General features: G+C 39.9%; 1 protein-coding gene across 8 annotated transcripts in view; it reads left to right on the top strand.

The window, feature by feature from the left end:
• ST7 (suppression of tumorigenicity 7) overlaps positions 1–18,449 on the top strand; it is a 248,802-nt gene that overhangs the window by 123,915 nt on the left and 106,438 nt on the right. For all 8 annotated transcript variants that reach the window (XM_046021010.1, XM_046021009.1, XM_046021012.1 and 5 more), the window contains exons 2-3: positions 5,156–5,238; positions 18,226–18,385. In XM_046021010.1, the coding sequence (XP_045876966.1) occupies positions 5,156–5,238; positions 18,226–18,385 (243 nt within the window). The remainder of the gene's footprint in view (positions 1–5,155; positions 5,239–18,225; positions 18,386–18,449) is intronic.

Raw genomic sequence — 18,449 nt, 5'->3', positions numbered from 1 at the left:
CTCATGATTTATCTTCCAAGTCTCAGACAGGATGTTATTTCTTGGCAGAAATTTTTCTTTATGTCCTAATCCATTTGGGTTCCCTGTGCTTTTATAATTCCCTGATGTGTGCTCTTCGATACTTGCTTACCCATTTCCTTGCCTCTCTCACCCATTGGATTATGAGCCTTTCGGGGGTGGGGGGGCGGGCAGGACTAGTGCTTCCCAGCTTCCAGCTGGGGTCAGCCCCCAGGGAGCCTGTGCTGGAGTTTTGAGGGAATGTACATTTCCTCTGAGCCTCACAGCAGCCCTGAGAGGGTGTGAGGCTTTCCTGGGCCCTACACATCATAGCTGATGTCACAAGTTACAGACCAAGGCTCCTAACCCTGTCTTTCTCTCCAGAGGTAATGCTTTTACCTAAAATCTCTTCAGTTTTTTCTTTGCCCAGCCTAAGTAAACTTAGTTTCTTCAACTTTTCTCTCTAGGGACTTTATTTCTAACATATTCGGTAGTTAATGATTGTTATTTTATAACTTTTTCTATTTCACATGCCATATTTTAGAAAGGCATTTAAAGGAACACAGGACAATAATTTTTGGTGTTATAGAATTTACCACACTGCTTATTCAGTTCTTTCTAGCCAGTACCTCCAAATCTTTGATGCTGCCTTAGCCTTTCCATTCCAGGGTTTCTCTGTGTGAGGCAGAATATGTCTGAGGAGACAAACACAGGGTTATGTGTTCACCCCGTTCTGCAGAGGTCTTTTCCAGGAGTGTGGTTTGGGGATTGCGAGTGCTCTAAAGAACATGAAAGAAGGCTGTTGTTGTCTTGAGAGACAGAAATGTGGCTGGCTTCTTACAGACACAGCCTCACAGGGCCATTCCACATGATTCCTGAGTAATCCCTGCTCATAGGAGTGATCCCTTGCTTCCATAGCTGACCTGTTATCTCCTCTCTTCTGTGATCTAGAGAGGTCATTTAATTTTCTTTAAAAAAGGGTTTTTTGTTTTTTTAATTAAATAATCTCTACTCCCAACATAGGGCTTGAACTCAACCCCGAGATCGAGGGTCATATGCTTTATTGACCGAGCCAGCCAGGTACCCCTAGGTCATTTAATTTTCAGTCCATGTACCCGTCCCTCCTACCTAGTTTCTTCTCAGAGCCATGCTTTATTAAATGAGGAGACTGTACTAAGTTAGAGTTGGCCATCATCAGAAGTCTCCATGATTCAGTCCCTGAGGCTGCCCTTGACCAACTACAGCAGTGTTTTTGGAGCAGTGACTTGTTAGGAGTGCCCTGCTAGATCAGATGAAAAGTCTTCTGATGGATCAATCTTTGTCTCTATTTTGAACTAGGACATTATTGAAATTTTATGAATCTGTTCTTCACAAAGCTAGATTAGTCTTTGTTTGTTTTTGAATTTATTTTGCTAGCCCAGCAGGTCTGGAGGAAACAGTCGAATATGTCTGTAGCAGGAAAAATCCAGTTTATGTTTCAAAGCATATACCCCACAGTTTTCTGCAGCAGTTTTTAGGTACTTTATCAGGCCCTCATATGTTTTAACAAATAATTGCTAGTGGCCCTCATTGCTGATGAAATAAGGCAAGGTATTCTTTGTTTTTAAGGCATTCTGGTCTGCAGCGTGCAACTCTCCTAATTTAATGAGGGAATCTTCCATTGGATTCTCCCTTCTTTTCTCGGTGCCTACCTGCTTTTCCCCTCTGGGGCTGCACACCAATGATAAGATCACAGGGAACTTATCTTTAAAGGTCAGAGGTAAAAATAAGTACAGCATTAAAAACATCCAATCTTTTAGTATGATTTATTTAGAGTTCTTCTCCCTTTGAAATGAAAGGCTTTCCTTTTGCTGTTTTGTTCTTTCTTGCTTGTCAGCAATATCCGCATGCATCCTGTGATGCCATGAGCCTGAACGCTGGGGCAGGCCTGCTGGCGTTCAGATCTTTGCCTGCCTCCAGCTGTGAAATACATGAATAATAATGTTGACCTCATGGAGCTGAAGTGAGAATTAAACTCTCTAATATGTGAAAGTGCTTTGTTATTAACTTTAAATACATAGATAGATGGAAATGGCAAGTATTAAGTGTTGATGATTTATGCCCAGAATTGCCAAATGCCACATCTTAGTGATTTCAGCCAGGATATTCAGAAAGGCCATAAGGTTAATAGATTATTAAAGGCGCCCCTCCCACTCTCTGAAGAGTTTCTGTTTGTGCTACTCTCATTCTATATGTGTGTCTCTGTTTTTTTTAATGACTTCCATGATCTCTCAATTCTAGTAGCTTTCTACAGCTGGATATAACAGAGAAGTATCTTTTAATTATTAATTACTGCTGCTATATAATCTTAAGTAAGTAAAACCAAATGGGAACACTGTATAGTATTATCTCTCTAGATAACTCACATAATTTTCTTTTTCATTGATCAATTAATTCTTGAGTTAATGATTTTCAGGAACTCTTTCCACTCCATTGGTTTGTGCTTCTGTTGCTGGGGAGTTACAGCAGGGCTTCTAAGTCACTTCTAATTGAGGCACGTCTTTCCTTCTTTCTTTTAGAAGTGGATTTCGTAGAATTTTATACTCACTTTGTCCCAAGAAACCTACTGAAAAGTATATGATACAGAAATGAGAGTTCATAACTATAAAATAAATCAAATACTCTGTTTTGGTGACTTTTTAAAAAATAATAGGGAGTGTGGGGTCATTTATAGTGTGAGGATGGGAATTTTGAGAATTTTAGGCACTTCAGAATCAGATTGGCAGTTACAAGCTCTAGGTTTGTGTGTTTAATTTTTTCCTTTAAAAAATAACTTCCTTGGGGTGCCTGGGTGGCTCAGTGGGTTAAAGCCTCTGCCTTCGGCTCAGGTAGTGATCCCAGGGTCCTGGGATCGAGCCCCACATCCGGCTCTCTGCTCAGCAAGGGAGCCTGCTTCCTCCTCTCTCTCTGCTTGCCTCTCTGCTTACTTGTGATCTCTGTCTGTCAAATAAATAAATAAAAATCTAAAAAACAAAACAACTTCCTTTTTCCACTAACTTGCTTGGGAAATGACAAATCAGCACATCTTTGGGATTTTAGTGACCAAGCAAACCCAACCTTAACTCAGCTGTCCCTCTGCAGTCCTAGACTGACTGTGCCTTCTGTGCCTTTCTCTGTCTCCCGAGAAGAGTCCTCATAGTCAAATTGTGACTATCCACTGAGCACATTGTGTTAGTTCAGACTCTTGAGATTACAAGTGATAGCCCACAAGTCAAAAAAACTCAGTTCAGAGTGGGTTCAGGGGAAGGCAGGCCAGTAGCCAGGAAGGATGGAATCCATGCACCCTTCCACATCAGCATCTCTGCAAAGCATCCATGGCTCAAACTGCTTCCCTCCTCAGCCTCTACAACTGTTAGGAAAGGCCGTGATCTTTTCTCAGCATCTCAAAGCAGCCCTCTTATTCTGCCAACCTTACCCTTCTGCCTGTTCCTCCTCCTCCCTGCACTGGTTTAATTAATTCCTACTTATTCTCCTGGACATCTTTTCCAGGCTTCGGCCAGAGGTGCATCCCTTTTGTGTGTGTGTGTGTGTGTGTGTGTGTGTGTGTGTGTGTTTTGTTTTAAATTCAATTAGCCAACCACAGTATATCAGTAGTTTCAGATGTAGTGTTCAACACCTTTTATGTGTTTTTATAACATCCTATGCTCAGGACTTGTCTATTCACTTATCAAACTTTATGGTAATTGCTTGTTTACTTGTTCATTTCCCAGCTAGACTATGGCCTTCTAGATGGTGGGAACTGTGTCTGATTAATGCTTCACTCCTTGTCCATGGTCTCTTTCATAAACAGAGAGAGGTATTTGTTGAATGAGTGAACATGGGATCTATGGTCCTGTTGGTGACTTGGCTTTCTGGGCCGAGCTCAGGACAAATGGCAAAGCATTTTCCCCTAATGATATCAAAGCCCCACTTCTAACATCCTTCATTCTAAAACCAGACCAATGTGATACCCTTCCTCAAACAGACTCAGTAAAGAAATGTGAATATGCATGCAAATAGCTCTTTGGGTCACTTGTTGTTTTGGTAATAATCAAAATTTCATGCAATATTTAGGTACAAATGATAATGACTTAAAATATACTTATAAAATATGGAAGTGAACCTTACTTAATGGATAGCCAGATCAACTCTATAGTTGATATGAACAGAGTGACAGAAATTGGTCAGAAAGATTCTTGACTGAACATTCGTTTTTAGTGGTTTATTTTTTATCTTTTTTTCATTGACTCCATTTGTTTTGATGAGCAGTCTAACAGTCTTTTAAGCAACGTGAAAAAACTTTTACTAATGCATGCTAACTTTGTCAATTTGTCCTTCCTTCTAAGGATTAATGATGGTATTAAAATCTTTAATAACTGCCAAAAATATACCCTTAAACAACATGGGATTGAACCTCCTGGGTCCACTTACACGTAGATTTTTTCCCAATAAACACTGTATAGCACTGGAAATGTATTTTCTATTCCTTATGGTTTTCTTAACATTTTCTTTTCTCTAGCTTCTTTATTGTAATAATACAGTATATAATGCAAATAACATGCAAAATGCGTGTTAATTGACTTTATGTTACTGGTAAGTCTTCTGGTGATAGTAGACTCTTAGTGAAGTTTTGGGTGGTGTCCAAAGTTATGTGCAGATTTTTTACTGTGTGGAGGTTTGGTGCCTCGAATACCCACACTTTCAAGGATCAGCTGTACTTATTTTCTATTTGTTCTAAAGTTGAAGTATTCCTTGTTGGGTCATCAAGAACTCTAATGTGTGGGTCTCACAAAACATATAAGATCTTCTCTTTTTGACTGACAGTTTAGTAACCAGCTTTGGTTAGAATCCTCAGTGGTTATGAATCCATGAAGACCATTCACAGCAATAGTTTTGGGAGGCAGAAACTAAAAAGCTGCTTTTTTCTCTTTTATGTGGCTATTTTCTTTCAGGACATAGCCCTTGACACCTAGCATTCTGAGCCTTTGTGATGCTGAGCTATTTTAATGGGATTTTGTTAGGGTTCTAAGAATTTTTGTCATCCAAAACAAATGATTTCACCAGAGAGAAAAATGGAACACTCTGTTTTATTGACATACTTATACGTTCCTTATTCTTCTCCTTCTCTCTTTTTTTTCAGTGAGCATGTTTTTGAACACATTAACACCGAAGTTCTACGTGGCCCTGACAGGCACTTCCTCACTAATATCAGGGCTCATTTTGGTAAGTGGTAGAATCCTTCCTATCTGAAAGCATGCTGATTACTAACATGTTAGTATATGTACAGGAAATAATTCTGGAAGAATATATACCCGTAGCTTATGGTGATTCATCTTGCATGTGTGTGTATGTTGGGTGGTTGGACTTATAGAGGTCTTCCACTGTCCAGGTTACATATATCTAAAATATTTTTTAAAAATTTAGATAGTCTTATATTACTTTTGTTGAAGGGGAAAAACAAAATATAAAGAAAATGGAAAATAAAGGAAGACAATTCTGTGTCAAATTCTAGTGTCTGAGATACTATAAAATACATGTGAACTAGTTCAGCTAAAAATGTTTTTCATCATTCTTTTTAAAATGAATTATTGGCCGTAATCAAGATCAGTAGGAATACAGCCCAGTTTCTTTATTTTTATTTATTTATTTATTTATTTATTAGATTTTATTTACATTCAAGTTAGTTAACATACAGTGTATTGTTAGTTTCAGGGGTAGAATTTAGTGATTCAGCAGTTGCACATAATACCCAGTGCTCATTAAATCAAGTGCCCTCCTTAATGCTCATCACTCAATTACCCCATCCCCTCCCCTCCCTTCTAGCAACCCTTAGTTTGTTCTGTATAGTTAAGAGTTTCTTATGGTTTGCCTCTTTCTCTGTTTTTGTCTTATTTTTCCTTCTCTTCCCCTGTGTTCATCAGTTTTGTTTCTTAAATTCCACATGAGTGAAGTCATGGGGTATTTGTCTTTCTCTGACTGACTTATTTTGCTTAGCATAATATACTGTAGTGCCATCTGCATCATAGAAAATAGCAAGGTTTCATTCTTTTTGATGGGTGAGTAATATTCTGTTGTAGATATATACCATATCTTCTTTATCCATTTGTCCACTGATAGACATCTAGTCTCTTTCCATAGTTTGGCTATTGTGGATAGTGCTGCTATAAACACTGGGGTGCTTGCACCCCTTCGAATATGTATATTTGTATCTTTGGGTAAGTACCTAGTAGTGCAATTGTTGGGTTGTAGGTTGTTCTGTTTTTAACTTTTTGAGGAACCTCCATACTTTTCTCCAGCATGGCCACACCAGTTTGCATTCCCACCAGCAGTGTAAGAGGGTTCCCCTTTTGTTGCGTCCTTGCCAACATTTGTTGTTTACTGAGTTGTCGATTTTACCCATTCTGATCGGTTTGAGGTGGTATCTCATTGTGGTTAGCCCAGTTTCTTTAAATGTATTGAGGTGGACCTGGCCATTATAAGCTTTTCTTCCCTTTATCTTCTTTTCCTCCAAAATTTACATTTCCCTATTTCTTTGACAGAGAGAGAACACAAGCAGAGGGAATGGCAGAGGGAGAGGGAGAAGCAGACTCCCGACTAAGCAGGGAGTTTGACGTGGGGCTCGATCCCAGGACTCTGGGATCATGACCTGAGCTGAAGGCAGACGCTTAAACAGCTGAGCCACCCAGGCACCCCCATTTCCCTATTCCTTTCTTTCAAAAATTCCAACTAGGCAAAAGCAACAATAATCATCTCTATGGTCACATCCATTAGTTTATGCTCTAAATAATTATAAGTGTGATAAAGTATAACACCCGAAGTAGGTGTTTTTTTGTTTTGTTTTGTTTTGTTTTTAATTTAAGTGACCTTACATGGGTACCATCTAATTTACTGTAGTCATGCTAGTATAATCAAATGACCTTTAAGGAGAAAGAAGTTTTAATTTTTTTTTTTTTTGCCTACACATAATGCTGTGATTACTAATTACTAATTTTTATAGAGATAAGAATAAGAAAGATACGACAGAGTTGATGAGAAGAGCACTAGAAAAACACAAGTTTTAGGGAAGAAGGGCATAGAAATGGAACAAATACATATACAAACCTAGAGCAGTGGAGGTTTTCAGAGGCTTGGGCTCGTAGGGTAGAGCAATGTATGCAGGGCAGAAACCTGTAAACAGCTTAAAGGAATGGTGGTAGTTTGGGAGCATTTCTTTTTGTGGTCAAAGCATATTCAGGTTAATCTTGCTCTGCTGTATCACCTGGGTTGCTGTACCCAAGGGAGGAGATGTTTGAAGTTGGTATTACTGGGACAGAAATGTGAAGAACATGAGCAAAAACCACTCCAAGATGTTTTATAAATGGAAATCTTCATAGAAAGCCCAATACTGCACAGAGACCAAGCCAGGGTGAAGGGAAGCATATTAAAACTTCTCTTTGATATGGGTTGAAGTAAGGTGTGTATAGTAATTTGTACCTTATTGCTTCTTATATGCAGATCTGCACACCCATCATTGTCTCTAAGTGTTCTCTGTTCTGTGAGGACATGTGAAAAGTAGGGATACTAGAGAGAGTTGTTCACAAAGCTCTAAGGTGATTTGCTTAAGCGCATGTTAATTTGTGGCAAAGTCAGGCCTAGAACCCGTGCCCTCAGGTTCCCACCTTGATATTCTTTGATGGACTGAAAAACTTCAAACTTAGAAAATGCTTTCAAATGCTTGATAAATGATTAATGAGGATGTGCTGAAAACATGGCAGCCTTTTAGCATGTATATTTTTGGGGGGAGAGGAGAAGGTATTTCAAGTCCTCATCTAATAATTATTTACATTTAAAATAACATTTTAATATTTTCTTTCTAAAATAGCTTTGAAATATTTTTTGATTAAATAAACCAAAGAAAGTGAACTTTTAGGTGTAATCTGAATAACAATTTCATGCTTAAAAATTAGTAATTCACTCTGATGCAGAAAATAGCTTTTTGTTTGTGTATTCCTCCCTCAAGGGTATCTACTTAAGAACGGTTTACCCACTTAGATGGTGCTTACTGTGTGCCAGGCACTGATCTAAGCACTTTACATGCTAATTCATTTACTCGTCACAGCAGTAGGAGGAGGTAATTGCCAGCCTTGTTTCCATTTTACTAATGGATAGGCTGAATAAGTAACACAGGCAAGTGAGTAACGGGCCTTAGGTCACATCTCTGGCAAATAGTGAAAAACAGGAGTTCATCCCAGGCAGGCTGTCACTCGTTCATCACCTTCTGGTCAAGTTCTCAGCTGTTTTCCTAGCTTGCTGGACAAATGGCAGGTCTGGATTTTATCTTGGTGTGGGTTCGCTAGGCTATAAATTGATTGCCAGAGTGTGGGTGATTTCCTTTTTCTCTGGTAAGCTAGACCCAGCAATCCTTTCATCTTCCAACTCAGGGAGGTGAAATCCTACCTGCCTACTTTTCTTGTTCTCCAAATGAAGGGATTTCAGCAGAGCGCGACCCCCTCTGCTGGACTGCCTCTCCTGTGTGCGGAGGGCAGCTGCTGAAACCGGACAGGCAGTGCGGAGCGTCTCAGGTGGCACCTGTCCTGCAGCCTTCTCAGGAGGCACTGGCTATGCTCGATGTGAAACTGTGAGCTTCGGAAAACCCATGATGTTTGAAGATTTTGGAAGGCCTTGCTCAAAAATGCTCGGTCCATACTGAGGGCAAAATTGCTACGATGCAGGAATAGTTCTAGAAAGCTTTAGCCTCCCGCTTGAGAAATTATGGGCATCGGTGTTGTCCTGCCTTTGGGGACTTAGCTTAGGTAGCCCTTGAAATGTACCCAGGGTTGAGGTTTCTATTCAGCCACTATTCTTTTCTGCCAAGTGCATTCATGGAGAGACAGCACTGAGGTAAAGGATCAGGTCCTTAGTGGTTTGTTTGCTGGCACAGAGAGACAATTACCTAACTACTCTCCCCTGAGCGATGGACAGAGAGCCGAGCAGTGAACATTGAAAGTCAGGGGTGCCTCTGGGGAAATGGTTGTTTGGGGACCTCAGGATTCTTATGCTGGAGATGGAAATTGTCATGCAGTGTGTTGTCTTAAGAGAAGAGGGGTAAATAAAAACACCCTGAAAAAGTCATCTAACTGAACGAATATACATACAAGTAAAATATATTTGGCAAATGCTACTGTCTTTTACACTAATGTGTTTAAAAATAGATGAGTACTAATTGATGTGTATTTTACTAGACATCACTGTGTCTTCTTAATTTTGCAGGTTGAAAGCCAGCAAAGAGTTAGGTTACACCACCTATCTTTCATTCTTCCCTTTTGGCCTTGTGCCCACATACTCATCCGGCCAGCTCTCTCCCTTGCTTAACTCCAAGCGGCCCCTCTGCCCTCTTGGCCTCTTGGCACAAGGCTTCTGATCTCAGTCCAGTTCCAGCCACAGGAACTGCACCTGTCCTCACAGTCCAAACCAACCAATTTAATCTTTTAGTTGCTTTAGCAAGGACGTGCCCAGTCTGTTTAAAGTAGCCTCTCAGAATAATGTTCATTTCAGTGGAGAAGATTTCTGGGTTTTCTTTTTGAGAGTGGGAAGGTGGTTATGTGGAGAAAATGCTCCCCTTAATTTTTTTGAAATGTTGGTAGAATGGAGAAAATGCTGTATCTTATATGGACATTTATACATAGATTCCCCATTAACATGGATGTAGACATGCTTCTACTCCCACATTTTACACATATATTAAATAGATATAAAAAAAGGCATCTAAGGCATAATTTTAAAAAGTGAGAATCAAGAACTAAAGAGGGAGGAAATTAGAGTAGTAAATAAAAGACTGAACTCATAGATAACATGTAAAAAATTATGTTTTTGGCGAAGTGTAGAAGAGATGAGAATTAGGAATAAGTTGTATCAAAAGGTCCATTTATTGAGACCCTACTCTGTGCCAGATATTAAGCACTTTGCATATATTACTTCATTTAATTCTCTTTAAAATTCTAAGTGGTAGATATAGTAGCTTTAGCAGTGGCTTTATGCCACTGAGTATAAACAGACACAAGCATTAAATAATGTGACCAAAGTTATATAGTAGAGAAATGGTAAAATTTGAATCTGGATCTCTTTGATTATGTCCTGCATCCCTTCCTGTTCAAAAGTAAGGAAGTGGGACTGGAAGATTGTTAGGGATCCTTTCAACTTGACTTGCACTTGAGATAGCACTTTAATTGACAGATGTGTGGATCACCCTAATGATGGTGATTGTGGAGGTATGAGTCAAAAAAGACTCAGGGAAACTTGATTGGAAGGGCTCTTAGGATGTGGGAAGCTCCAATAAATGTCAGAATGTGTTGATTTATGAAACAAGTTATCTCTTGTCTATAGAATAAAGAAGGAGAGATGCTGTGGGGATCACATCGTAGGGGAGCCTGCAGATGATTAGAGGAAACAGTGGCTCATTCAGCTTTATCAGATTACAGCTTCTTGGGGTCACCATAAAAATTAGTGATTTTCCACAGGAGACCAAGCAAAGTGCCAGGCCAGAGAGTAGACATGTGCCTGTCAGACTCTGACTGTAGACAGGAGTATTTGAGTGGAGCAGATTAATGATTAGACATGCAGAAGTGAAGAAGGTGAATGTAAGCATAGCAGATAAAGGGACAAAATTGCCCTTTGACTTTATCAGTTTAGATTTGAGCACAATTTGAGATGTTTGAAATCATGTACTTACAGGGCTGGGGAAAAGAACCCTCAGAAGCCATCCAGTTTAAACCAGTAAAGACTTAAAGATTAGGCATCCGGAAAGCTTATGACTCGCTCAGGTTACCCTAGTAGGTAAGGGTGGAGTGAGGGCTTGAAGTTAAATTTCTGCTGCCTTGGCATAGTACATTCTGCCTCTCATAATGGTGTTGATCAAGAAAGTGGGTAGCAGTAGTATCTAACAGTTGACGTTTTTATTTTAATAGATCCACAGAAATGGGTCAGGGAGGTAAGAAAGTGGGTAGAAGGAAAGAAGGAAAAAGAAAAGAAAAAGAGAAAAGAGAGAGAAGGATGGGTACACCCTTCCCTGGAGGAAACATTTTTTCTTTCTCCAATTAACCATGATACTTACACAATTTATAATTATGTTTTATTTGTGTCACCATTTATGGCCTTTGTCCTCTGTGTAATGGAAGCTTCACAAAGACTGGGACCATATCTGTTTTTTGTATGCAATAATATAATGCCTGGGTAGACTCTTACAAAATATTTGTTGAAAGCACAGAAATCCAGTGAGTGAATGAATGAACTGATTGTGTCAGAATGATCTGGGGAGCTTGTTTAAAGCGATGGATCCAACCACCACTACAAACCAACTGAATCTGAATCTGAATCTCCAGGAGAGGGACCACGAGGATAGGGGCCTCTGGCATGAACTGGCAGGGCCCGAGGCCCACAGTGCAGGATGGCTTCTACCCGTGTCAGTACGATTCCTGGTCTTCCCCCAGGAAGGTGACCCTCCTCTCCAGGCCATACTCATTAACGTTACAGAGGTAAATCTCATCCTGTGAACATACAGACATGGAGGTGGGGGTGGATCATTGACTATTGACCTTGAAGAGAACCTCACTTTTCTGTCTTCTCTCTTTTCTTAAAACTTGGGTGATAGGTGGCCAGGAAAACGGGTGAAGGGCATGAATACCAGTTCTTCACACAGCCCCCCTCCATTGTTTCGGGGCATATGACCGAGGAGGGACTGACTGAGACCAAGGAAGTGGGAAGCTAAGACCCCTTCTATAGCACGCCAGTATTCCTAAATAAAACATAACAGGAACCAGAAGGGAAAGACAATCTGTCATATGGAGTTGGGTTCGGGGTGGGAGGACTTTGAAAGGGTCACTAGGTGCAGAGTCAAGGATGTATTTGGGAATTCTAACAAGAAACTAAAAAGATTATGAATATTATGTAATCCATGCCCACTGCCTTGATATCTCATTTAAGCACAGAAGACCCCCTTTTGCCAAAAAACTGTTTACCACCAGATATATTTCTAAAGACTTAGAATAGGTGTCAATTTTGCAGTCTTTCTATTTGGGAGCAGATTGCGTGAAAGTTTCATGTTTCCCTTTTTAATCTCCAACATCATTGTATCTATTCTCCTGTGATATTATTACTACTTAATCGTTAAGAAGCACTTAGCCAATTTCAGGCTGAGACATCCTTGTATTTCTTGTGGGTTTAATGGAATTGGTGTGGAATTACTAAGGTGCTGCTGTATGGGAATCTTGAAGCATTTTTAAGTATAGGGTATAGGGAAGTCCCTGATTCACAAGAATTGTTTTATTTATGGAACATGCAGTTCAGGAAGAAGAGGGCTTATTGGCTAGGAAGAATCTAGCCATCTTCAGGAAAGACTCAGCTTTTAGGTTTGTAGGGTAGATGGAAGGGTCTTGTTTGTTTATCCCTTTGCCAGATTTTTGTTCCTTCCCTGTGGGAGAGTTGTACTTTAGGTCAGCTCCAAACCTGTATCTCTACCCCTAATCCTGGTGCTTTTTGGTCATCCTCTCTACTTCTGCCAAATAGTATGGAGGGGGCCACAAGGCATTGCTAATGGGGTACTTGACAAATTTTAAATACGATGTGGGTCTCGAGTATAGTTTTTGGTCCTTCTGGATGTAGATATAAACTACTACTTCACATTCGCAATTCCATCCCTACTTTCCTTACTCTCAGAAGGCAAGTCTTACCCTCATCTCCACTAAGATCAGTGTCACCCACTTTGTCCCTTTGTTGCCTTCTTACTGGTGTAACAGCGCATATCACACCCTATTTTCCAAAATAGAATGTTTCCCTCTTTCATCATTCATCCTTCCTTTTCTTCCTGTCTCAGGGCAAGAAATGATAGGTTACATTTTGAAGGTGGGGTGGGTGTGCTTTCTGGGCTCTTGGCATCATGCCTCTTGGTAATTTGTACTCTTTTGTATCTTTAATGTCTCTCTTTTCACTAGATTCTTTACCCTGCCACAAATTTGTATAAGTCTCTCTTTTTAAAAAAAATAACAAATAAAAAGAACAGAAGAACTTTCATTGATCCTGCTGTTGATTTAGACTATCTTCCATTAAAGCACTGGGCCAGCCCTTGTCATCCATCCATTTAATTATCCAACCGTCCATCCACCCAGGCTTGTAATCATTCATCTGTGTATCCATCCAACATTAACTGAGGGCTTACTCTGACATTATTTTGTGTATCAGATAATTGAGCCCCAGAGAATCAAGAGACCCAAACAAGGTCACACAACTTGGCTATCATGAAGTATATGTGAGTTTTGAACTCGGCTAGATGAGAGGGCAACTGTTGATTTCCTAAATGCCATGTTGAATGGATGGTTTTTAGTTCTCATCTTACTTGATCTGTATAATCTTTGGCGTGAAGCATAAGATGGAAAAAAAAAGCGCTAGAGGGATTATGCATTTAAGACTTTAGATAGTAAATTTATATTTTAATTCTATGATTGTCAGATTAAAACCTGTTTTATTCCACTGAGGCAAAGCCCACTAAGCTACTAGCATGTCCAAGGACTAATTTTAAAATCTAAATTTGTTTATGAGAGCTTTGCTGTTTGCATTGTCAGTTATGCACCAGGGAGAAGAATTCAAAGTGACACCAAATATGTGAGTGTTAAATAACACCATCTGCCCATTTGGATGTGTGTAGCTATTTAAAAATCCTGTGAGGTGCTAGCCCAAGCCCGTCAGGTTTTGGGATAAGGGGCAAATTATTTTGCTAACCCCAAATTAGAAGACTTAGTTTGAGGTTTAAGAAGGCTTCAAAGATACAAACGTAGTGATCCGAAGAGGCACGTGCACCCGAATGTTTATAGCAGCAATGTCTATAATAGCCAAACTATGGAAAGAACCTAGATGTCCATCAACAGATGAATGGATAAAGAAGATGTGGTATATATACACAGTGGAATACTATGCAGCCATCAAAAGAAATGAAATCTTGCCATTTGCAACGACGTGGATGGAATTAGAGGGTATCATGCTTAGTGAAATAAGTCAATTGGAGAAAGACAACTATCATATCATCTCCCTGATATGAGGAAGTGGAGATGCAACATGGGGGGTTTGGGGAGTAGGAAAGGAATAAATGAAGCAAGATGGGATCAGGAGGGAGACAAACCATAGTGACACTTAATCTTCACAAAACAAACATTGGGGATGGTATGTGCTATGGTGAGTGCTGTGAAGTGTGTAAACCTGGCGATTCACAGACCTGTACCCCTGGGGATAAAAATACATTGTATGTTTATAAAAAAATAAAATTAATTAATTAATTAAGAAAAAAAAAGAAAGCTTCAAGTCCTTCCCTACTTTCTTTTTTTTTTTTTTCAAGATTTTATTTATTTATTTCACAGAGAGAGATCACAAGTAGGGAGAGAGGCAGGCAGAGAGAGAGGAAGGGAAGCAGGCTCCATGCTGAGCAGAGAGCCCGATGCGGGGCTCGATCCCAGGACCGTGGGATCATGACCTGAGCTGAAGGCAGAGGCTTTAACCCACTGAGCCACCCAGGCACCCCCCTTCCCTACTTTCTTTTGCAAGTTGTTCCTTCAACAGGTATTAGAGTCTCTGCCCTAGGGTACTGGGGACATTCGTATAGTACAAAGAAGGATCATGATAGATAAGAAGGCATCTGCTGCTGTGAAAAAGACAGGCCTGAGAAGACTTCCCCCTTGCCCCCCAAATAGCTGCATGAATAACTGGGTCTTTACTGAGATCTGTTAATCCTGCATTAGAAATCCTGGATGGAAGGTCTGTCTCCTATTATCATGCAAATGCCTCATTAATATGAATTATTTAGGATGAATTATCCAGTCCCACTTGATAGACTACTTCTGGATTGGTTTTATAGCTGAGAAGGCAAAGGAACAGTGGAGTCGATGAAAGGCAGTAGGATATAAAGATTTGAAAAGGAAAATGATAGGCTACATCTGTCTGTGTTTCAGTATGCAACAGAGTTACCAAAAAATGACTTGTTGCAGAGCCCTGGTGAGATCTGGGACTTTAGGCTGAACAGCTACTTAATTTGCTGTGTGACCTTGGTCCTTCCTCATTCTTTAAATGGAGATTGTGCGTGGTCCTTTAATGTCCCTTTTAGTACTGACATTGTATGATTCTTCTGCAGAAACTGAGAAATCTGGAGTTTCAAGGTGTGTGCATGTGTGTGTGTGTGTGCGCGCGCGCACGTGTTGTGATGGGTATAGGCTATATCAGGAGGAAGCTGTGAGAGGCGCTGTGGTCTGTGGCATGGACTCGTGGTATCAGGGGCCACATGTGCATTTTATATAACCCTGGAGCACAGCTCTTGCCTGGTGTGGAGCACTTCCTGCATGTGACTGAGTGAATGAAGTCCTGGCAGGTGCCCAGCAGCATAATATAGAAAGCAGAGCAAACGCTTAGGGTAACAAAAGCTCTCCGCCACAGTGATTGAGGCCATTGCCAGTTCTGTGCCCAGTGTTCTTGGGTTGCTTGGAGCCTTCCTTCTCTTCTAATAAAGGCGAAGCCACAGATCTCTTAAGGGCTTTGTTGAGTGGGCAGAACTAAATGGTGAGCACAGTACCCTTTTTCACGATGATTTCTCGGGCTTTCAGCTGACAACTTAGTAACAGACAAGAAGATGCTGTTCTAGCCTGAATCATAGACTAGTGACAGTGGAGGGCATCAGTATGTCAGGTGTCCTGTTCAGGGAAGGCATGTACATTATCGATATAATTAATGGTAGCTTTGCTACTACTTTTGAGAACCAAACATGCAATGAGTACTGAACTGGGGATTTTATATGGGAATTAAAACTAGGTGTTTTACATGGGTGTGAAAATGGAGGACCCTTGAAGATAAAGAATGAATATGATTTCTACTTTACAATTGCAGAAACTGCTGTTCAAAAAGGTGAAATAACTTGCCTGAGGTAACATACTCCTTGGATTCATGGTTTGTCATCTTACAATTCTTAGCTTTGTTCCTTCAAAAAAGATCTCTTATTCCTAGCATTCCACATGTTATAGACTAGTTCTGTCCCTTCTTAGCTTTCCTACATATTCTCTTCCATGTCTGCCCACTGAAGTTACTGGAATTTCTTAACATGTGAAAATTTATATAGTCAGAAGGGTAACTTTTTGGAATTAAATTAGAGTTGTCATAGAATTGGAAACATTTGGTTTGATTGATGTCTCCTTTTAGTCATTCATAGATGTTCTTTTCCTCTTAAAAGGTGTTTTGTTTGTTTGGTAGAGCAGAAAAGAGAAAACATTGATTTTTAAGTAATAGCCCAAAGTCCCTTCCAGAGTAGGTAACAAAATCTTGTTTTTATGAAATACATAATCATAAGCCATCAAAAAAAAAAAAAAAAACACAAAACAGGGGCACCTGGGTGGCTCAGTGGATTAAAGCCTCTGCCTTCAGCTCAGGTCATGATCTCAAGGTCCTGGGATCAAGCCCCGCAGCATCGGGCTCTCTGCTCAGCGGGGAGCCTGCTCCCCCCGACCCCACCTCTCTGCCTACTTGTGATCTCTGTCTGTCAAATAAATAAAATCTTAAAAAAAACACACAAAACAAAACAAAATATTGCCATTTTCAATGACATGGATGGAACTAGAGGGTATTAACATTAAGCGAAATAAGTCAATCAGAGAAAGACAGTTATCATATGCTCTCACTGATAATGTGGAATTTAAGGAACAGGACAGGGAATCATAGGGGAAGAAAGGAAAAAAAGGCAACATGACAAAACCAGAGAGGGAGACAAACCATAAGAGACTCTAAATCTCAAAAACAAACTGAGGGTTGCTGGAGGGGAGGGGGTTTGGAGGGATGGGGGGTGCCTGGGTGATGTGCATGGAGGGTATGTGCTATGGTGAGCACTGTGAATTGTGTATGACTGTGTATGTCAGAGACCTGCACCCCTGAAACAAATAATATATGTTAATAAAAAAAAAAGAGGGGCGCCTGGGTGGCTCAGTGGGTTAAAGCCTCTGCCTTCAACTCAGATCATGATCTCAGGGTCCTGAGATTGAGCCCCACATCGGGCTCTCTGCTCAGCAGGGAGCCTGCTTCCTCCTCTCTCCCTGCCTGCTTCTCTGCCTACTTGTGATCTATTTGCCTACTGTCAAATAAATAAATAAAATCTTAAAAAAATACATTAAAAAAATAGGTAAGCATAAAGGTAATTAATTCTATGTTAGTACCACATTCTGTATTATATTATAAAAATATGGTATAATTAATCCTGTGAGACTCTGGGATATAGCTGATTCTTAAATTTCTTCTGTGTGATGATTTGTGGCTGCTTAAGGAACAAATCCCAAATAAGGCAAGGAAGAGAAGAAAGAATGTGGGAGAGAGCAGCTTTGAACAGGAGTGGTAAAGTGTTCGCTGGAGGGACCAAGGGGCCAGGGAAGTAGGCTTAGGGGAGGTTGCTTGTTTTCCCAGTGCTTAGAAGTCATTATTGCAGCCTAGTCATATGAGTGTTACCGCTTCTTTCCTTTTATTAATGAAAATTACCTCTTTTCTCCTTTGTAATTCATGGTATATAATAATTGGTAAGCTGGTGAACTAGGAAACCTTAATGGTGTTCAACAGATGCTTATGTTTATAAAGCAGGTGGGACATTGCTAAGTCTCTTAGTAGTTGAGTACTATCCATACAAGAAATGGGATGCCTTCCATTCTTTCTGTAAAACCAGCATTTCTCTAAGGAAATGCTTTTTTTTTAAAATAAAAGTAAAATTTTGCTATCTTAAAATTTTTATGCAGGTATGGCTTTAACAGAATGTAAGGTGCCAAGACTTGGAATATTTCATAAGCCATTCTTCTAAAACTTGCTTATTTGTAGACATTTCTGGAGTTGTCTTTCTGCCATGGTGATTTTGTTAGAATAGTACATACATTTGGAGGAAAACAATACTGAGCAGCTCTTAACAGTGTTCTTTTATCCATGATTGTAGTTATGGATTTTCTTTGAAAGCTAGCATCAAGTGGAGGAAACTACATTGAGAATTAAAATGTAATTGGTGTTCTAATTTTATTAAACTCTGTAGTTTTTAGAATAAATTAAGCAAAATTTTTGGAGTAAAAATTAAGTATTTAAGGTGGATGTAATTAGTAAATGCATTGTATTTCTTGGGCATGTGTATGAAAATCATGAACAGTAACAAGGACCATAATCACTCTTACTGTCTTTCTATTCTAGATATTTGAATGGTGGTATTTTCGCAAGTATGGAACATCATTCATTGAACAAGTCTCAGTAAGCCACTTGCGCCCCCTCCTGGGAGGGGTTGACAACAACTCCTCCAACAATTCTAACTCCAGCAATGGGGACTCAGATTCCAACAGGCAAAGTGTCTCAGGTACGGAAAGTCCTTCAGTTTGAACATGATTTACTTATTTTTCCTAAATTATTATGACTATAAG

Source organism: Meles meles, chromosome 10, assembly GCF_922984935.1.
Source record: "Meles meles chromosome 10, mMelMel3.1 paternal haplotype, whole genome shotgun sequence".
In the NCBI taxonomy this organism is placed as follows: Eukaryota; Metazoa; Chordata; class Mammalia; order Carnivora; family Mustelidae; genus Meles; species Meles meles.
The sequence above is the reverse complement of the archived record's forward strand: the minus strand, read 5'-3'. Positions and strand labels throughout refer to the sequence as shown.